At 52.1% G+C, this 22,113-nt stretch overlaps 1 protein-coding gene across 4 annotated transcripts in view; it reads left to right on the top strand.

The window, feature by feature from the left end:
* CORO2B (coronin 2B) overlaps positions 1 to 22,113 on the top strand; it is a 128,748-nt gene that overhangs the window by 82,934 nt on the left and 23,701 nt on the right. For all 4 annotated transcript variants that reach the window (XM_034660767.1, XM_019801162.2, XM_019801160.2 and 1 more), the window contains exon 3: positions 20,436 to 20,552. In XM_034660767.1, the coding sequence (XP_034516658.1) occupies positions 20,436 to 20,552 (117 nt within the window). The remainder of the gene's footprint in view (positions 1 to 20,435; positions 20,553 to 22,113) is intronic.

Below are 22,113 nucleotides of genomic sequence, written 5' to 3'. Positions count from 1 at the left end.
TTATATAGATACAAAATGAAACCCTGTCGTTTTTATTAGGATTCTATTCAATGCATAGGATAAGTTAAAGATAGTGGACAACCCTATGATGTTGAATTTGTGATTGTAGTTTACTTGTCCTGGTATTTTGTGTCCTTTTGTAGTAAGTTAAAAAATTTCTCCATATAGATTTTATGCATTTCTTGTTATCTGTATCTACTGCTTTGCTGTTGGTATTGTGTACAGGGACCTTTTTCCATTACATCTGTGAATTGGCCACCGTATATTGGAAAACCATTGGTTGCTCTATGGTAATTTTTTATCTCACCATGTCACCGAATTCACTAAGTGTTTATAGTACTTTTTCAGCATTTTCTCTTAGGTGTCCTGGGGATACTATCTTATCATTTGCAAGTAGGAATAATTTCACCTCTTTACTTACAATTTTCTGGTACCTTTTCTTTTCTAATTGCATTGGATAGCACCTCCAGGAAAGTGTTCAGCAATAGTGGTGTCTTATTCCTAACTTAAATGGCCCTGCATCACGTGTTTCCCCAGTAAATACTTGGAGTAGAGAAAGATAGCTTTCTTCCATCAACATTTTATTATGAAACTTTGCTAACATACATTTAAGTTTAACTAGTTCTGCAGAGAACGTCACCCTGATTCTACTATCAGCAGCATACCATACCCTCCAATGCTGGGTGCCCTATTTGTTTGAGGCGAGGAAGGGGCATCAGATGGAGAATTCCTTGGAGACATTCTGTGTGGCTGGCACAGGACCCGGCACATGCTGGGCCATCACAGGATGCTCAGATGTACAAATACCGGGAATGAGGCCGCAGGCCACTTAGTACCCTGCCCAAGGCGTCACACGGGCCTCAGAAGTAGAGGGGAGGGCCGCCTGGTGGCTCATTGGGTTAAGCGTCTGACTCTTGGTTTTGGTTCGGATCGTGATCTCGGGATTGTAGGATCAAGCCCTGCATCGGGCTCCACGCTCACCGGGGATCTGCTTGAGATTCTCTCCCCTCCCTCTACCTCTGCCCTTCCCCCTGCTCTCTCTCTAAAATAAATAAATAAATCTATAAAACAGAAGAAGAAGAAGAGGGGAGCCCAGATGTCAGGACATGAAGTGGGTGAGCTGGTGCTCAGGTGAAAGAAGGCCAAAGAGGACAGCCTCCCCCACCCCCCAGCACTCCGAGCTTCCACAGGACCCGGGAGCGCAGACCGCACTTCTAAGAGACACCCTCTTTCCTGACAGCTGGTGGGGATTTCCTTTCTTCCTTCCTTTCTCTGTCTCTTGCTCCTGCCTAGCTGACCCCTCCTAGCAGAGCCCCAGACAAAGAACAGGAAGTGGGCTGAGAAGGGACTTCCCTCCTTCTCTGAATGACCTCTTCCTGGACAGCTGGAGTGGGCAGCAAGGCAGGGGGCTGGGGGCTGGGGAACGGTAAGGAAGGGGCCGAGGGAGCTTTGTGCTGGCCCAGGGTGGTGGACAGGGGGCTTCTGCACTGTCATTTTTATTTATACTATTGCAGTCCCCTCCTTGAGTCACAGTAAATAAATAAATAAATAAATAAATAAATAAATAAAATTTATGTATAAATTTATAATTTTGTATGTAATTTATATATATAAATATATACACATTCATATATATACACAGGTGTCTAGTCAGATAGACTTGAGTTCAAATCTTGACACTGCCAGAAACTAGCTGTGTGACCTCGGGCGAGGTATGAATGTCACTCCTCCTCGGGGCGGTGAGAGGAATTGCAGTTGCGGTGGAATGGCCCAGAGGGAGGCCCTTGGCAGATGGGGACTGGGTGTCCCTCTCCTCAGCCTCGCCCCTCCCGACTCTCCCTCAGTTGCATGGGGCCCTCTTCCACTCTGAAAGTTCCCCAGGCCTCCCCTCCCTTTCCCAGTGAAGCCCACACCAGCCCTGACTCCCCAGAATCTCCCGCACTCTCCACATCCAAGGTCCGTCCGTCCCTCTCCTGAGCTGGTCCTTGTCTTTCCTACCCCCATGTCTGCTGGACTATGAGCTTTGAATTTAAGGCCCTGGCTGAGAGGCATAATGAGCGAGGCCCTGTGGACCAGACACAGGCTTCTGGCAGATTCCAACTCAGCCACCTGCAACCATTCCCCCGCGTGAAGGAGCAGCCTGAAGGGGCGTCTGGGAGCAGTGTCCAGTGACCTGGGCATCATGAAGCCGGGTTTGCCCTGGCCTTCTCTGCTCACCCACACGCCCCTTCGCAGCCTCAGTTTGTTTGGGTCATCTGCTCCACTGTGTACCCAGACTTGGCAATCTGCAGGCACAGGTTGAGGGGGGCGGGCAGGGAGTGAAGGAGAGCAGCAAAGGAAGCTACTAGAGATCAGAGAATCTTCTGGGTCATGCAAACAGTACAGACAGGTATACAGACAAGGTTCCTGTTCTCAGAAGCTGTGTGGGCCAGTCGGGGAGACCAGCAATAAACAAGGGAACAAAGTAGACATTAAGATGATTTCAACAGTAAGTGCTGGGAAAGAAAGCCCAGCTCAGTGATGTGATAGAGACTTGGGAGGGATATATTAGATAAGATGGTCAAGACCTCTCTGAAAACTTGGATGGGAAGGAGCCAGTTATGTAAAGTCCACAGGGAAGAGTGTCTTCTCAAGATGGAACAGCAGGTGCTAAGGCCCAAGGCAGCAAAGAAGGCCGATGTAGGGGGGGCATTGTGGATGAGCAGTAGAGCAGAGATTCAGGAGAGATGCACAGTTAGGCGGGGGCTAGGTGACCCAGAACCTGGAGATCATACTAAAGGTTCGAGTTTTTATGTAGGTGCAGTGGAAGCCATTCAAGCTCAAGGTTGCCTCTTACTTGAGCTAAGCAAAGAAATACACATAATAGCACATCCCTTAGAAAACCTGAGATGGAATTTGACCTTGAGAATCAGGGCATCTTGTCCACATTTGGACCATGGCTCATTTGCTGGCATACTTGCTTATCTGCAAACAGATGACAGGGCCTTTCTCTGGACAGGGCAAAGTGGGGGTGGCTGTGAAGAGTGTGGTAGATTTGTCTCACCCAGTGGGGGCGATGTGTTCTCTGAAAGAAATTGCGGTGCTTAGCATAAAGGCAGGAGTGGGCAAGAGCCAGGAGCACTAACAAGAAACCCAGTCCTGCGGTTGCCCCTACTTTCGGTGTATCACTGGCTGGCCCCACTTCCTTTGAGAGCAAAGAGGAAGGCCATCTCTGAGCTAGCTATGACTTGATGCTCCCAGGACCAGAAATAAATATGAACTTACTGGAGAGATCATTCCAGGCTGGTTGGAGGGCTCAATAAAGAAACCCCTGAGTTTTCCTGCTAATAAAAAGGTTATATTTATTACAGATAATCAATCATAGGGAACTGGAGAGGGACCAAGAAGGTGAAGTAAAAACATTTAGAATCATTAATTTTTGTATTCGTTTTCTACTGTTGCATAAGAAATTACCCCAAAACTTAGCTGGGGAGATCTGGCTCAGGATCTCTCAGGACATTGCAGTTAGGTTGTGTAGCTGCGCTGCAGTCATCTGAAGGCTCGACTGGGGGCACGTAGGCTTCCAAGCTCACTCACATAGCTGTTGGCTGGAGGCCCTAATTCCTTGCCACCTGGGCCTCTCCATAGACTGAATGTCCTCACTCACCGCAACTGGCTTCGCCTGAGTGGCCATCCAAGAGAGGAAGGGCCCCAGGCAGAGACCGCAAGCTTTTATAGCTCTTACCACATCTCATTAGCATCACAGACTAACCTTGGTAAAACTTGGGAGGGGACTATGCAAGGTGTGTCTGCCAGGAGGTAGAAATTGCAGGGGGCTGCCTTGGAGGCTGTGTCTCCTACATCCCAGGGTTAAAGTGCTTTATAGGAACGGGTAGTGTTCGAAGGGGGGCTGGGGGCTGGGTGGGGGGTGATACTCACTCAACAGAACTCGGCTTTTTCAGAAGCCCAGGCAAGTGTGATCGGGGACCCACAGGGAAAACAAATAGGGAGGACCCTACTCTACTTATTCACTGAGTGCCGCTTGGGGAAGACTTACACCAAAAATAAATAGGATTATCTCCGGGGCTATCAGAACAACTTGGTGATTTGGAGTTAGTGCTATGTGTGTGTGTTGTGTGGTGTTGTGTATACTTTTTGAATGTCTTCAGTTTGTTTTCTGTGAGTATGTGTAACCATCTGACTCTCAAGAGATGCCACGAATGGTGCAGTGGCTCAGCTTTGGAAGTGAGTAGAAAAGGTACCACTAGAACCCGAAAGAAAGCTGGTCCAAGCCACAGAGCCCTGGGGAGAGGTGGAAAGGGAATAAGATTGATCAAGCAACGAAGGTTCTGAGGGACCTGCCACCCATGAATCTGCCCTCCCTGCTCCCCACCAAGAGGCCAGGCATTCTGGGACCACAGGTGGAACGTGAGCTCAGTGACCTATAGCTTGGGTCAGATGCACTTGGTGGAAGGTGTCAGGGTCGCCTGGTTGACGACGAGCTCGGGTAGAGGTGGATGAAAGGAGCAGCTAGGAGAACCCAAACTCCAAAGGAAAGGGACTAAGAACAGACTGTGGCTCGGAGGGTGCTGAAGGAGTACCTGGGAGCCACTGTGAGTGCTGGAAACCCAAGCCAAGAGATGGGGGGTGCGGTGTCCCCTCTCCTGCCTTTCAACAGCAACCATGAAAGGGACGTCATGGGGAATGTCAGAATTGGAAGGAGCCTTGGGATTTATCAGGGTCCATTCCCTGGTCTTATAGGTAAAGAGTAAAGACTCAGAGAAGGAGAGTGTCTTGCCCAAAGTCACACAGCACTGTGGATGGCCAACTAGGACAGAGGCTCCAACTCCCAAGAGCTGGCAGATAAAAAAGTGGTTGACTTTCTCTGTGCGGCTCTGGGAGAAGAGCTAGGCACTTACGGCAAGACACACAAGTAGGATTGGATTTTCATCTCAATATAAAGAATTTTCTAGCGAAGTGAGCACAATAGTGAGCTACAGTTGACTGGGAGCATTCAAGTCAAGGCTGGAATGTGAGTCAGGAACCCCAGCCTTAGTAAGAGCCGGTCTGTGAAATTTCCTCCCACTCCAGATACAGAGTTCTGGATGCGGCTGAGAGCAGCGCAGCCACCGCCCTCTGCTGGCGGAATGGCAGTAGCACAGCCTCCCCTGCTTGGCCACTGCACTGTCCTCTGGCCCCGCAAGGTTTTCCAGATGGAGGGCAACTCTTTGGGGATCTGAGAGCTCCCTGCTGGAGCTTCCAGAGACGAGGCAGGGGATACCCCCTGCACATGTGCCAGGAGGCAGGAGAGATAGGCAGAATGCCCCACCAGCATCTGTCACCTGGGAATGAAGCCGGTGAGCCACCCTCAGGTGACCTTCCCTCACCTCAGAGGCCCTTCCCTCACGCACGGCCTCTAGAACTGGTGGGGTGGAGACTGGGCACTGACTTGAGTGTCTGCAGACCTGGGTTTGGCCCTGGGCATAGCCATTGTTCACGGACTCACTGGGTGCCGAGCGAGTGCACTCCCTTCTCTGGGTTTCACACAATGGTGGGGTGGAGGGGCGGGGGCTCTGACCACCAGAGGCTCATTGGTTGGAGTTCTTCTATGGGACACAGCATGAAGATCACCAAACTCGGTGATGGTCAAGGACCTCATCAGCCAAAGTCTGAGGTTAAGAGTTTGCACTGACCCCGGCTACTTCATTCATACTCATCTCCCCCTCTCCACCCTCCCAACCAGTACCGTTAGTTCTTTCCCCTCAGAACTGCCTCAAGGAAAGTCCCAAAGTGCACTCACATGAGTTGTCAGTGATCAACAATATCTCCCACCAGTGTGCACTCCTCAGTAGTATCTATATGTTAAAAGCAGCAAGGTGTAGTACCAAAGAAATGAATCCCTAATAGTGGAGTTTCGGGTATGAGTCAGCTGAAGAGTCAGTGATTCTTTTATAAACCAACAAGATTTTAGAGTCAAGAAAGTAGAAATCTTCCCCCTTCCTTTTGTGCTGGTCAGACTACAGGCTGGAAGTACAGTATTGTTCTCCGCTCTATGAGCCATACTTTAATTGGGAAATAGAGCAGAAGGTAATCTGAAGAAGGCAGCCATGATGGCAGAAATACTTCTGATCCAGCAGGAACTGGAGTGTTGTACCCCCCACCATGCACGTGCTCTGGATCCCCTTCCAATCTGCCTTCTGCTTTGCTATCATTCCTTTATGAGGCTTTTACAGTACCTAGGGGGACACGAGCTTGTGTTAATTCTCCTTTCTCAGTCCATTCAGCCTCTGATTGGGCCTGCAAATCTGTCCCTTCCCCTAGCTGCTTCTCCCAGGGAAAGAGTACATTTCTGAGGGTAGGAATAGCATTTTGTAGACATAGGAGAGACGTCTTGTCTGAAAAGAAGTAGGGCTCCGGGGGAAGGTGTGAAGTCCAAGGTCCTGCTTTCAGCTCTGCTACTTTTTTGCTTTGTGACCTTGAGCAAGTCAATTAACCTTTCTGGGCCTTGTTCTCTCATCTCAAAAATTAGGGAGCTAGTACCTCCCCCAGGGGAGTCGGGAGAACTCAGGTACCATGTTTATAAATGTGTTTGCAAACCATAAAACCAATATCACTAATAGAATAATACACCTAGAGCCCTCCAGGCCCGGCGTGACAGCTTTGAATCCTGCCTCTCCCCATGTCACCTCAGACAAGTCATTTGTAAAAGGGAAATAACAAATTAACACATATTTAAAGTACTTAGAAAATACGAACACGGTCGGTGCTCAGTCACTGTGAGTTATGATTACATCTCCTAGAAGAGAGAATTTTTGCTGAGCACCTACTATGTGCCGTACTATTGGAAACACTACGGACCCAGCAAGAAACAAAACAGATGAAAAATCCTGGCCTTCCTGGGGCCCACGTTCCAGTGCAGGAGAAAGACAATAGAGCAAGTTGTAGAGCATAATAGAAAATAATGCTAGGAAATAAATTAGGGCAGGGGACAGGAATGGGGGAAGGGGAGGGGGTAGTGACAACTTTAAATACGGCGGTCAAGTACTCTGATTGGCTCAATTTGAATTAGATATTCATTCTGGTCCAATCAGCTGTATATGAAGGAGGGGGTGTGAATCTGAATCTGATTGGCTCAGCTTAATTAATGTTCTTTCTGATCCAGTCAGCTCTGTGTGTGTGTGTGTGTGTGTGTGTGTGTGTGTGTGTGTTTGGGGAGTGGCTAACATGGCTGCAAGCTTCCCCATCTATGGATAAAGGCCATAATTAGGGAGTCATTGTGAGCTGCACAGACACTCGAAGGAAGGATCCCTGAATTCAAACAGAACGTTCTCCTTCTCCTCCTGGCCCATGTTGGCTTTCGAATTCCTAGGACCAATCTGGCCAAAGGTCGGTTTCTCTAGCTATGAGGATTGAGGAGACAGAGGTTAAGAGGGCCACTTGAATAGCAAGGATAACTGCCCCCTTGAGCCCCAAGTGCCACTGTCCCTTTCTGACTAAGGCTTAATGGGCGCATGACATCCCCAGGAGAGTTGCTTAGCACGCATGCGGCTGGCTGCTGGCTGCTAGCTCGTCCTGCAACCCTGGCGAGGTTAGAGCCCCTTCCCACCCAGACTGAGCCAGGCACGGCCTCGGGCGCCACGGTACCGGGTGTGGGCTCTGGCGGACGCAGAAGCCCCAATTTCTGTGCTGATGGGAACCCTCTCTTCCCTCTCTCACCCAGAGCCCCCAGAAGGTGGCCTTGGGGCCAGGGGACAACCAACGGATGGTGTCCCAGGGATCAGCCGGTGGGCAGCGAGAGCCAAGCTCAGAGGAGCTGCCCACACTGTCTCCTCTGGGGGCCCCCAGACATGCAGGCAGTGCGCTCCCAGCCCCCAGCCTCCGTGGCTGCATCTGTTGCTGTTCAACACGGACCAGACCTCACGTCCCATTTATTGTTCAAAAATTAGAGTAGCCCCAGGTCACTGGAAAGATAATGGATCTGGCTGGAGGCCAGGTGGCAGGCCTACCAGGGGATGTGCTCCCCGCCCCACCCCCTCTGGCAGCCCAGCACTGCTCCGCCCTAAGAGCCAGTCCCTGCCCTGGCCCTGTGGGCGGATAAGGGAGGGTATGGACCTTCTGCAAAATGGGACCTGCTTCTCACTTAAACACCCATTCAGTGAAAACTTACTGAGAGTCAGTCCTCTTCCCAGCACTGTGCTAGGGGTTGGGGATGTAGCCATGACCAAAACAGACAGAAAGCCATGGAGCTCACATTCAAAGAGGGAAGGGGGGATTTCCTTTCTAGGAGGCCAGTGCCAAGCCCGGGGAGGGTCCCTGTGTGTGTTTGATGAGCAAATGGGTGGAGGTTCAATTTATAACCACAGCCGGTCAGAGCTGGCAGGGCCCCGATGTCTCAGCTCCGTTCCTCAGACACTTCTGAGCCCGTGTGCAGGGGCTGTGCTGGTCTGGGGTTGCAGGCTGGGTTAGGCGCCTGCCCCACCCGTGGAGAGCTCACCGGTGCGTGATGGGTGGAGGAGACGCAGCCCAGAGGCACTGAGCACAGTCAAGGGGGGCGGGGTGGGGACGCAGACCCTTATTTTGCCGATAACAATGGTAAGTGAGGTTTATCGAGTGCTTATTTGGTGCCAGGGCTGTGCTGAGGGGCTTATGTTTATTGTCTCCTAAAGGAACTGAAGCAACGGGAGGAACGGACTTGCTCACTCATTAGTGTGCGCAGAACCAGAGCCAGATGCCAGCTCCAAGAGCTCGGAGTGCGCGTGGTACATCCCTTCACCCAGCGCCCCTCCGCCCCGCCGAGGACCACCAAGCCTCGCAGATGCAGTGAGAGAAAGCTTAGGATGGGGGGGCATCTAAGAAGTGAGCTGCTCACCTCCCATTTAAAGGGGGCTTTCAAGGCCAATGATGTTGCAGGGCCATTGTCTCCGAGGTGGTGCATCCTCTTAGAGATCTCTGATGGCCCGAGGCCAAGGGTGTGAGCCACAGGCCCCTTGCCCTGCCCTGGGGTTCCGCAGCTCCCACGCGGGCAGCGCCAGCCCAGGGCTGAGTCTCGGCCAGGAAGATGCAAGGCACTGGGTCCTGCAGAGGCTGCAGGCTCTCAATGGATTGTGGGCTCTGTCGGGGGATGATTCCAAAGAGACAAAGCAGAGGAGTGGCCCAGCTCTGGGGAGTGGGAACGGTGCCCTCCGATCCACTCCCGCTGCTGACAAAAGCAGCATCTGGGCAACTGGCAGCATGTGGGTGGGGGATTATTTGATCCTGAATATAGACTGACATTGTGGTTGGGGCCAGAGGGCGTAAGAAGCTTGTTCTATGCTTTGTAGGTTTCACTGGGTCCCATACTCTGCTGAGAACCCTCCATGTTCATCCCATTAAAAATAAAGGTGCTGATGGGGCACCTGGGTGGTTCAGTTGGTTGAGCGTCCAACTCTTGATCTCAGCTCAGGTCTGGATCTCGGGGTCGTGAGTTCAAGCCCTGTGTTGGGCTCCATATTGGGTGTGGAGTCTATATTTAAAAAAATGAGGGTGTTGATAATCTCTTAGGAAGACAACCAATGGCCATGAAAGAAAGCAAATGATACAAGGTAGTGCTAAATTGAGAAGCAGGGCAGCATTATGGTTAGAGAACCACAGAAGACTATACACCTTGTGAACGGTACCTCCTTTGAGTTGTGCAGTGCACAACCCATGCAACTATACAGGGGATCTGAATCAGTCCAGAGTTTGTAGCATTATTCTCACTCAGACAGTTTATGGCATTCAACAAAAATTTACTGAGATCCTGCCATTGGTCAGGCACAATTGCAGGCCCTCAGGTTACAGCACCAGACCAAGCACCACGCCTCGTGTAACTTACATCCTAATTCAGAAGTCACGCAGACTGAGGCTTGAGTCCTGGCCTTGCCACTGTACCCTCTGAGCTTTGGTTTCCTTATCTGTAAAAAGTCACAGCGATGATATGTACTTCGTGAGATTCTTGAGGGAAACAATTGAAATAACACTTGGTTTCAGGTCTGACACCTGGAAGGCCCTCAGTAAATGGCAGCCAGCATTATCACCAATGGCCGGTTATGGGGGGACAGGCTTGTAGAGCTGATGGCAGAGGGAAATCACAAGATGTGGAGGGGTCAGACACGATGTCTTAGCAGGAGCAGGAGTCAGGGGAGCTCCTGAAGGGTGGTTAGGGCTTACAGAAGGTCTAAAGGAGGAGGTCCTTCTAAGGATGGGTATCCTGAGGAATGTGGGGATGGGCAGTGAGGCAGTCGTGGACCAGTGGGGAGTCCCCTGATTTGGGGACCGTATTTTCTGCAACCAAGGGTCAGGACACACATGATCTAGCCAAGAAGTTCTGTGTTTCTTCCAGATGTGAGAAGCAGTCTGAGAAAAGGTGTGGTCACCAAAATTCAGGGATTTAGGGAGATTTCTGTGTTTTATTAGGACCTGAGACATAACATTTAACATAGGGTCTGTCTCTTGACAGATCTGAGACATATGACCCCAGTAGACCTGGACAAACTGGTGGGTCAGGTTGGGGGAGGGAGGGTGGGAGAAGCAGATAAGCTTGAGGAGGTAGGGACAAGGCAGATGACAGTCAGGATTCCTGGGTGCTAGCAGCAGAGGTCACCGTGGCCGTCGTGAGCAGACGGGGATTGGGGGCCTTCACAGATTAAGGGGCTGGGGGTGGCGAAGAGCCAGTCTTGGAACCCAGGGAAGCACCAAGTCAGACCCTGAGGGCCCAGAGCAGGAAGTTGGGGCAGTCGTTGGCCATCCCGGGTGGGAAGTATCATTGCCCACGCCCACCCAGTCGTCCCACCTTGGCCCCCAGAGGACTCTGGGTAGGAGGCGCCCAACGTCGGCTCTCCTGATGGAAGATGGGGAGCTGCATCCCATCAGTCCCCCCAGATCAGGAAAGGAGCTTGGATATCCAACTGCCCAAATTCCTACAAGTGGTTATACCCACAGAAGGTTCCAGAGGGGCTGTACAATGAGAGTGATAATTATGAATGCCGATCTCACACTGGGGTTCCAGAGGGGCCAAGCACCCAGGAGAGCAATTGGAAGGCTGCTGGAGCACCTCAGGGAGGTGGGGGCGTGGGCACAGTGCTTCTGGAGGGGGCCGATGTGAAGACATTTGTGGGGATTAACTTACCGGAGGCCTCGGGCATCCTCTCTGAATGCTGAGAGCTACCCCGCATCTCTGGGGCTTGGGGAACAGCTGTCAGAGCCCTAGAGGGTCATGTGGCCCCAGGCAGACATTCAGACATCCCCTTGCTGATCACCAAGGAGGAGCGCAGGGCTCAGGCAGGGTGCCGTGAGCCATTAGCAACGCCTGCCGTAGAGACGGAAGCCCTGTGGGGCAGGGGTACCACGGGTTTGTTATCTGGGACCCTCCAGAATGCCTCCACTGTTCCGAAGGAGAGGCTGAGGCCCAGAGAGGCGGGAACTTGACCCAGGCCACAAGCCAGTGAGCAGCAGGGCTGACTTGAGCCCAGGTGCCCTGACGTCCAGGATACTAGCCTTCTGACCGGGATGGAGGTTCAGTGGCGTTCCCTGAACCCTGGGGGGACTGGATAACCCCAAAGGAGCTTCCCTTCGCACTGCCGGAGACATATGCAGGGCTGTCACAGTAAGAGCCTCAGGCCACGGGATGTCCCTTTCTCTCTCCTTCCGTGCACCAGACAGCAAATGGAAGGGATTTTTATATTCTTGGCAATAGTGCCTGGAAAACACAAGAAGGCCTGGGGGTGGGGGTCTCTATTGAGATGGCTCCTCGTGTGTCAGACGTTCAGACATTCAGGCCTCCGGGCCAAAAAGCAGAGGGCTGACCCAGGACCTGCTCCTGACCTTGACTAGGTTCCCCCTCGGGCCCATCCAGGCCTCTGTCCCTCCTGCGGTGGGTTTCCCTGGGGCCCTCTCCGTGGCAGGGCCTCTGGGGAGAGGTGCTGACGGGGCTCTGGGAGGAGCACACAGGATGAGGCCTGCTTGGGGCCAAGAAGTGGGGACACACTGGCAAGCCAGTGGCTGACTCCACAGTGGCCCAGGCCTCATGTCCCCAGGGCTCCCCTCCTTCTGGGAGAGCAAGGCTCCGTGGCAGGGGGAGAGGCCAGGGCCCGGTGCGCCTGTTGACTGCCTTGAGAGGGTATGTTAACACCTCTTCTTTCGATTTTCTGCCCGGACTAGAAATGTGCTTTTCTATTCATCGCAAAACAAACAAAATGAAGTCTTTCCCCCTAATTTGCATAGATGCTGTCTTGTATTTTGTATTTTTGTATGTTTTATATTTTTGTCCTGTGTATTTTTCTTGTATTTTTACCCATTGTTTCACGGTTCCAACAGTTTACGGTTGAGGGTTTCTGCCCACACACCCCTTCCCTACTGTGGGACACCGGGAAGTGATGGGGGGCCTGGGATGCTGCAGAATCTTCTTCCCTCTGCGGTCTCTCCCCCACACCCCAGCCCCCAGCCCCCTTAAGGCCTGGGATACCGAGAAACATGCTCCCTGGGAGTCCCTCCCTCGGCCCCTCAGCTCCCTGAGTATAACATAGTTCTTGCTCTGCAAGAATTGCCTGGCACGCCTGGGTCCCCCCGCAGCCCATTCTTCTGCGTTAAACCATTAATGGTCCCCATTGCCACGGGGTAGAGTCCAGACTCCTTCTCAAGACCAACAACTTCCTAAACCATCTGGCCTAGGCCTTCCTCTGTGGCCTCGTCTCTCTCCACTTACTTGGCTTTCCAAATACACCCAGGCCTTAGCAGGTGCTGGTCCTCCTGTGTCTCGAGCCTTCCCCATGCTATCCCTGGCTGTGTGCCATCCATCCTAGGACCATGGACAAAGGCGGCCCCATCACCTGTTCTTCCTGGGGCCTGGAAGAGCTGAGTGTGTCTCCCAGAGCCGAAATACCAGGAGAAACAGGATTCCTCACTGCTCTTCCCCAAACAACACCCTCTCACCACCCTCCCACCCTCCCACCCCCGCTGAGCCTTTTCCCGCTCCCTCTGCCCATGCACACACACACACACACAAACACACCAGGGATCTTAACTGGAAAATTCAGCAAACCCTTTTCATCTTGAAAAACACGAAGATAAAAGAATGAGGGGGAAAATCAAAACAGGAAGTCGTGGGGTTAGGAGGCTTTCTGAGGTCCCGCCATGAGCCTGTCTCTGTCCAGATGACTAACTTGAGAGCATTCACAGCCCCTTTCCCACACTCTGCCCTTTAACTCCGAATCTACCCCTAAAGCTCAGCCCCGATGTAGAGTTTCTCAAGGTCACAAGAGCCGGATCCAGAATTATCTCCCAGCATAGGGATGGGAGAGAGCATTTGTCTATTCCTTGGATGGTATCTTCTAGGTGCTGAGGATGGGAAGGGGAGTCTGGCCTGAGGGAACAGCATGAGCAAAGGCCCAGAGGTGGGAAATTGGGGGAGGGTCATTCATCCCTCTTGAGCTCTTGCTGTGAGCTGGGCCCTGAATGAGGCCTCAGACATGCCTTTATCAAGGTCACTGACCTCGTGGTGCTCCCAGCCCGGTGGCAGGGATGAACCAGGAACAAAAGTCATCGAGGTAGCGGGAGCATTGGAGGCGGGGACACAGAGCAGTGTGTATAGCCATGGCGTGGCCCCGGGAGTGGGGCGAGGGATTCTGTCAAAGCAGGACCGAGCTGGGGCTACAACGGCTCTGATGTCTGAATATGGAGTTCAGCTTTTCAAATCTAAGCAATAGGGAGCCATTGAATCTTATGGAGCGGGGGAGTTACTGCAGCACAGGTAGACTCGAGGGGACAGTACAGAAGATGAACCGGTGAGAGAATTGAAGAGGGCGGACACTAGGCAAGCGGACAAATCGGGGACCCACTTCAGGAATACCGTAGAACAATCCTGCAAGCTCTTGCTCAAGTAAAGCCCTCTATCCAAAAGAGATCTCCTCCCAGACTGCCTGAGAGTCTGAACACCCAGGAGCGTGCCCCTGGGGGCCAGAATGCTCTCTCTAGAGGCTCTTCTGCTAAAGATGACCCGCTAGCAGGAACGGGCTGACCCGTTATCCCCCAGTGTCCTCCTTAGAAGGCTTTGGTCTATTGGATTAACTGACCAAAGAGATCAGGGCCCTGAACCATGGGACATGAGACCGGTGCGTTCGGATCGGCATGGGACAGCGCAGAACATCAGTGCGATGACCAGGTGGCCTGTCCAAAAATGGCTCCCCCACCAAAGCTCGGAATGCCACCGACCGTTAGAACTCCCAAACTTTGGTGCGCATTGGAATACTTGCGGATCTTGAAAAAATACTGATGTCTGGCTCCCCAGTCTCAGTCACGGCGATTATATTAATAGGGGTGCAACCTGGGCATTGGGACTTTTTGAAACTTCCCAGGTGATTCTAAACTGTAGCTAAGTTTGAGAATGACTAGGGAGAGGGGAGAGACTACGTGAGGGAAGGGGGTTCTCTGAGATCAAGTTCAAGGGGCTTCACAGCAGAGATGCCAGCCAGCCCGTCCTGAGAAGCCCATGAGAATTTCTGAGGTCCTACTTCTGATCGATGATCACTTTTCTCCCAAATTAGCAAGTGTCTCACCTCCGGTGTGAGTCGGTGGCGGCAGAGCGGAGGTCCCTCCGGCCGGACAGCGCCAAGTGCAAATTGCAGCCCCACGCCTCACCGCCGCTCACCTCAGCATGGCCGCCCAGGAGCTCAGTTTTCTTCTCCCTGAAATGGATTGTTGCTGGAGGGTTCGAAGTATTTCCTGAAGCTTTGTAGGGTTGTTACGAGAATTAAATAAAACAGCATACCTAAATTGCTCAGCGGGAGGCATAGGGGTCTGTGAGCACCTGTCCGCTGAGCTGCTCTTACCATTATTGTCTTTGTTGCTGTCCTCGTGGGTACGGCCATCCCGCATCTTTCCCATCGCTGACTTGATGTGACCGTCCACATTCTGTCCCGGTACCAGAGGCAAGGCGCCTCTGGGGGCAGCCCAGCCTGGCTTCATAAGGTTAAAAGGGCAGCCACGAAGAAGCAGAAAAGGGTATAGCCCAGGGTGTAGGAATCCAGGAAGCCCAGAGAGACTTGGGGGTGGGGTGGGGGGATGAGGGCCACGTTCAAGGTCACTGGGCCGCTTAGGGGAGTACCAGAACTGGGCCCGGCAACCCCACCTCCCGCTCAGCATCTGTCCTTTTGCAGCCATGCTGAGCTGATTCCCCAGGTCAGAAACGTTTCGCTTGTGTGTCCAAAATTCAGCTTTGCAGCGGTGGAAAATTCTAGGCTGAAGCTTCAGTGCAGGTTGCTTTGACAGTATCTTGTCCTCGGTCGGTTCGCGGGGTTCAGACAGAGCCTGGACGGAGGCCCGAGCACCCGCTGCTCCACGCCACACTCTCAGACCGGTTTGCAGTGAATTAGACGATGCTATTCGGTTTCAGGGGGCTGGTTTTCCCCCAAACCATTCGTGGCATAGCAGGGGAGCAGAGAAGCTGTGTGAGCAAACATAGTTATGTTTCCCCCCAAAGCTTCTGGAACCTATAAATCTGGGGGACACACCGGTCGGCCCCTCACTTCTTTAGGGCCTACATGACCACAGCCAGCGAGGGGTACTTTTCTGTCAGAGTGGCGAGAGAGTATGGCCGTGTTTTTAATAACATCTGTCTTTGCGATACAAATTTTAAACGTTCATTGTGGCAGAATTGGAAACCACGAGTAGCCAACTAGCTGGAGATCGCTGTTCTTCAGGTCTTGATGTGTTTTCTCACAGACTATGTGTTTTTTTAATAGATAGGGGTCATGTTACGTACCTAGCGTGCTTCTGACTGTTTCATTAAACATGAGCTCGTGAGCGATTCTCGAGTCTTCAAGTATTCTTTGAAAATACGATTTTCCGTGACCTCATAATATTCTGTAATATCGTTGTCCTAGAATTCATTCTGGCAGTGCCCCCTTGTTGGGCATTTATTATATTGTTCTCTTTTATAAATAACACAGCAGTGGATGTCTTCCTGTGCTTCTCTGTTGAGTCCCCTGGGGTAAGCTCCCTAAGTGGAATTATTGGCCAAAGGCTATGAACCTTTCAAAAGTCCTTGAGAGACTAGGTCCAATGCGTCTGCAGGAAGGTACGGAGAGGCTGGTGTCCCAGCCTCTACCAACTCCGTCTTCTGGTAGGTGGGGTATATTTGGGATATGACCCGACCCCCAGCGTGGGGCTCCTCCTTGAGAAGGCTCAGGGTACGTAACAGCTGCCACCCACCCTTTAATGTGGAAGGTCTATCTCACTGAAGGGGGGCTGGATTTGCCCTTTGAGGCCTCCAGGATAAGGCCCACACCAACAACATGAAGATTTCCATTGGGATTCTAGGATTCTAGACAGCAGGGAAGGGGCTTCCCCACCCCACCCCAGGCAGCAGGATCTCTGCCCCGGCTCTGTTGAGGCTGAAGCCGTCTTGGAGATTCAAGGACCAGACGGCGGTTAGACCCCGGGACCCCTGACGCCCTTCCACTGGGGCTCTGTGAACTGACTGTCTCCGCAGTGATTCTAACATCATAAAACACTGAAAAACTTCGACTCTGCTCCTTGGGCCCTTTCAGACCTCTGCTCCGTCGGCTGTAAGATGAAGCTGTTATGAGGATTAAATCTGATCTCATTAGTGGTAGCTGGTAGTGTCGGTGTGCGAACGAGGGGGGGAGTGACGGAGAGAAGGCAGTGTTACGTAGCGGTTATAACCAGATAGGGATTTGGTCTCAAGTCACACCCCCATAGAGAAACTGGAACAGAAAACAGAGGCATTGGGGGTCTGGGGAGAGGACTATTCACCTTTTAAAAAAAAATACAGAACAAGCCTCCTTTAGAAACTCCGGTACCTGCATTTTATTTCTTTGTTCTTTAATTTTTACGCCTCTCCAAGCGGTAACGGTCCGGAGTTCATAGGGTCTAGTGCTGCTCCAAGGCCTATCGAACGTGACGGGAGCTGTAGTCTGCTCGCACCGGCTCTTGACAGCCTGTTGTTGCATTTTTCATTCTGCAAGCCGATTGGTACACATGGCCGTTATTAACAATTCAGTTATGCGAACTTGCGATTAAATAAATTACATTTTAAAAAAAGGTACTGAATGTTAACAGTTCGTGACTCCCTAGTTACTTGACTACTCTCTGTGCTCTCCAGGGGACTGGTGTCTAGTATATCCATGGGAGAAAGGTCACATGACCCTGGACCTTTGGGAGTCTCCTCGGACTCTACTGCTGGTGACATCGCCCTGGGAGATCAAAGTTGTTGTGGTGGGAATAGTGATACCACTGAAATCGGCAAATGCTCCAAATAGGGACTTTGTTTCCTGGAAAAGCGGTTGAACGGTTACCAGCACACAACTATCTGTGACTTCAGTCCCTCCCCTACTTTGCCACACTCCCCAAAGGGAGCTCTGTTCGTGGCTTTTAGCTGTTTCCTTTTGCTCTTAGCCCCATATTTCTTAATTACGTGCTTTCACCACCATGTCTAGATTTTTTAAATCTTAGACATTGTATGTTGACTTCTTATTATGGAAAATGAGGATCTGGCTCTCTTCCAACTCAGTCTCCCCCCTTACTATACACACACACACACACACACACACTTTCCCTACCTCTGTGCTCCCAGTATGTTATAGTATAACTCTTGTTTCAATAAATACTCAAGATTTACATTATTACAGCTATGTAAATATTGTACATAAATCATTATCACCATGATTTACATTAGCCTTCTTATACAACCTTTTTCCTGGAGTTAATAATGGTGTTTTTTTATTTTCTTGATTTCTCCATAGAACAGTGGTTTTCAGACATTTTTTTCTTAGAGGTAGAACTTGTCTTTCAAACAAAATGTTATGTGGAAACTTACAGTATAAAACAGGAAAAACAGAGCTGCCAGGTCAAAAGGGGGTTCTTCCCTTGAAGGCTGCCATGTACAGCCAAGTAGGTTGTGTACTGCACAACTCTAGCGGTCACCGTTCACATAAGCAACAATGTGATTTAGTCACGACGATTATAATTCCCCACCCTATTGGGGAATGCATCCGTTGTGTAAGGCAAGGTCTGCCTGGGAGTATACATTACATCAGCATCTTCTCAGCTTTAAAAAGACTGATTCCCTTCCCAGTGCAGGGCTCTGACCTCACTCCATTCTGAATAGGCTCCAGCGATGTTGTTTAACCTGTCCCTCCAGTGCATCACCCACACAGGCTGTGGGCCAGAAGCTGCTGTTAGCTGATGGCCACCTATTGACTGATTCAGTGCCCCTCAGATACGGCTGGGCTGGGCTCAGTGCCAAACACATAATGCAGATAGCTTTCCCCAGGGAGCACTCAGATGTAGCCTTTGGGATCAAATGTAAGGAATGGTGCCATCAGACAGTGTGTGAGCTGTGGGAGCAGACAATGCAGGGCCTATCTGCCCTTGGAAGTCAGGGCTGGAGGAGAGGAGCCGGCCCAAATGAGCAGTGGGATTCAAAAGGCTCACCCCTAGGCAGGAACCCCTGATTGGCTCTCAGCTGGGAGAACTTGGGCAAGTGGCTTAAGCTTTCTGGGCCTTAAGTTCCTCAGACCTGAATCACGGGGTTTGCGAGAGTCAAAGAAGATCACGTGTAACCCTGACAAATGCCACGGTCACATGTGGCTGAGTCTCTGCTTAGAGTCTCATTTAAAGAAACAGTCCAACGGCCCAACGGTAATTGAAAAGGTATCCCCATTCTAACTGCATCGCCCAGAGAATGGCAAAGGGGGGATCTCCCATTCCTAACTGCTGGTGGTGCTCCCCAGATCTCCTCTGCCTCCGTTCTGTAATTTTCCCACAATGCACAGTGTCCTCGAAACTCCCCTCTGTACGGCTCCGATGCTTTCTTCCCCCCTCTCTTACTCTGCCTCATTTCTTACCCTCTGTACCACTGCCATTCGCTCTTGGGTCTGTTTCTTCTCTACCCATCTCGCCATTGCTGGGTCACCAAAAGTCAGAGGATTTGGAAATGAGCTAATGGAGATGCGGGCAGGAAGTGGGTGGGAAGAGGTCACAGTAGGACACACACTCTGAGATCACTCTTGCCGCATCGTACCGATGAAGCGTAAGGCACATGGAGCAGAGGCTTTGCAAAAATTCTCTTCTTCATCAATCCATTGAGGGACCTAAAGGCGGGGGAGGTATGGCCTTGCTGGGGTGCCTCTGAATACCTAACCACCATCAGCCGATGGGCAGTGACTGGGAAAATCCTTCCTATTTCCTCCAATGCCCCCCAAAACCTAGTATTAAAAGGGCCTGGGGGTGGAAACACAGCTTTTGCCTATAATTTTCCTTCCCTTTGTTAAACATGGACTTCCCTTCCCTTCCCTACTGCCCTCCCCCACATTCCTTGTTCCATCTTTTGTGGAATCCATTCCCTTTGAAGGACGTCTTTCAGGTCATGTACCTAGCACATAGCGTGTGCCAGGCTTGTAAGAAGCTGGATAATCAGAGACAAGAGACAGATTCTGTCCTCAGTTGCTCACAGGCAAATAGAAACAGGCTCTAATTGCTCATGAGGGAACCTGTGATAGAAGGAAGCCTAGAATGCTATGAGCACACAGAGGAGGAGCTCTTCACCCATTGAAGGATCAGGGAAGACTTCCTAGAGGAGGTGTTATTATCTAATCTGTATAATAATACTATAATTATCATATGTTGAGTATTCACTGTGCTGATAATCTCCACACGAAGCACTTTGCTAAGCGTTAACTCATTCAATCTTCACCAAAGGCTAAAAGACGATATTACTCTCCTCATTTCAGAAATGAGGAAACTGAATCTCATAGAACTTCACTGACTTTCCCATGGCCTAAAAGGTAGCAGAGTTGTAGTTCAAACACAGGCCTGTGTGACTCCATTGACTATGCTCTGAACCACGGGGCACTGTGTGCAGTTGTTTAAGATGCGCACTGGACAAGCATCCACATCTGGCAGTGGCACTGTTCACATCATAGGCAGAGTGACTCATATGACAGTGTTCAGGTGGACCCAGCCTCTTTGGTGACTCCTGGAGCAGCGGGAAGGAGCCTCCTCCCCTGAAGCGCAGGGGGGAGTAGGGCACTGGGGAGAGTACATATGCTCCCGTGTCTGGAGGTGTGGGCTGCCCACGGGGCTTTGGTTGTGCAGGCTAATAGGAGCATCTTAACTTGAAACATTTTTACTTGAGGAAGGGGTACCTTTTCCTAATTTGCACAAAGGCATCATATGGCCCAACAGTGGCCCTGCCCTGCCCCACTATGTGTCGCCTGCCCCATTACCATTCAGTGTTGGGGAGGACTCAGCCACGGAATCATGTGGACCCACCTGAGGCAGGGGTGTGAAGGCAATAAGACAGTGGTAGGTCCTCAGGGACCTTCCGGTCCAGTTTAGAAGCCCAGAATAAAGGCTTTCCTTTCAGGTCCCCCCTAGGACCGTCCAACTAATCCTCTTCTCTCTCTCTTTCTCCTTGACAGACGGGCAGGATTGAACCCAACTACCCCAAGGTCTGTGGTCACCAGGGCAATGTGCTGGACATCAAATGGAACCCGTTCATCGACAACATCATTGCCTCCTGCTCGGAGGACACATCGGTGAGAAGGAGGGGTGCTCCCCAAGGAGGGCAGAACCCGGGGGCTCCTCCCTGCTTCCTCTTGGAGGCCTCCCTTCCTAAACTCCTCTCTTTCTCCCTTCTTTGCCCTTCCTCTGTCTTCTTCCCATCCTTCCGGCTAGCCCCAGGATGGGGGGGGGGTAGGAAAAGGACTGAGAGAGCGAATCCCTGGAATATTTGGCACATCTTGCACCTTTCGTGTGATTTCGTTTGAAGGTGTTGATTTTGTAGGTGAGAATTAAAACACGAAGTTCAGGCATGTGATCCAGCTCTCGTCTGTGGTCTTCAGATGAAGACCTTCCTCCCCGTCTGTGTTTTCCCTCCTGCCCAGTGGGCAGGGTGCGGCTGGAGCTGGGGGGCTGGAGGGCACAGCGGTCAGTGCGGGGAGTGCAGGGGCTCAGCGGGAGAGATGGCACAGCATGTGGAGGAGCTGTCTATCCTTCTCTTCAGGGTACAGGGAGCTCCAGGAGGCATGCCAGCGACCACAGCCGGCCCCTTCTCTGCCTGCTGAGCTGTCGGGCCCCTGTCACCAGCCATGAGGGAGCAGACGGGCTCCAACTCGGGGCTGCCTCCTGCCGAGCTCCTCCACTCACTCTGAGCTGGGGTGTCGTTAGTCCTCACGGCCGCTGCCACCCCAACACTGAGGGCTGGGCGAGGTCGCACACCGGGACGCACAGCAGGGCTGCTGGCCGCACAAGCCTCCGGCCCTCCCCAGTGTGTCCCGTCTCTCCAGGGCGGCCAGCTGGGAAGGAGACGAGCAGTGAGTGAGCAGCTTGATGAGGGGACTGACAGAGGAGCCAGGGCTCTCCGAGTCGCTGGCCGCCCTGGTTCCACCTCTGGCCCAAACTTCTGCCTGACGGAGGGCGAGGGCGGGAGGGTCACTGGCCGGGACGGCCCAGCCCGGGTCTAGCTCAGCACCTTGTTCCCCCCGGGAGTGAGCCAGGGGCCTGTTGCTCCAGGAGCCTGGCTAAGAAACCAGGCTCCACGCTGTGTGTCCAGGAAAAGCGTTAGGCCCCGGCGCCAACCACACCAGCTAAGCGGGTCTCTGCAGTTGTGCACGCCGACCAGAGGGCCGCAGTGTGCCTGCCGCGCTCCTGGCCCAGGCCTTCTTCGAGCGGAGCTCGGCTGTGCAGTCTCACAGTTGAATCTCGGCTTCATTACCTGCCAGCTGGGTGACCAAGGGCAGATGACTTCCCTCTCTGGGCCTCAGTTTTGCTCCTCCATGTCACAGCAGTGATGAGACATGCCTTTGGCAATTGCTGTGAGGAGGAAAAGGGGTCTGAGCCTAACACGGTGCCGGCGGGTCTCTGTCCTGCTCCGGAAACACCACCGGCAGAAGGGCAGGGTCGCACGCCACTCACCGAAGTCTCTGCGGCCACGGAGGTTGGACAGCGGGCTATGTGCAGAGGGATGCGGGATTCGTGTTGCTGCAAGTGTAGGGGTGAGGGGAGGGAATTCAAGAAAGCTGGGCCTTGGAGAAGCAGGACTGCTGGCAGAGAAGGGGTGGAAGGAGGCCCGGGGAGGGGGCACAGCGGATGTTTGCT

The sequence above is a fragment of the Ailuropoda melanoleuca genome, chromosome 5 (assembly GCF_002007445.2).
Source record: "Ailuropoda melanoleuca isolate Jingjing chromosome 5, ASM200744v2, whole genome shotgun sequence".
NCBI lineage: Eukaryota > Metazoa > Chordata > Mammalia > Carnivora > Ursidae > Ailuropoda > Ailuropoda melanoleuca.
The sequence above is the reverse complement of the archived record's forward strand: the minus strand, read 5'-3'. Positions and strand labels throughout refer to the sequence as shown.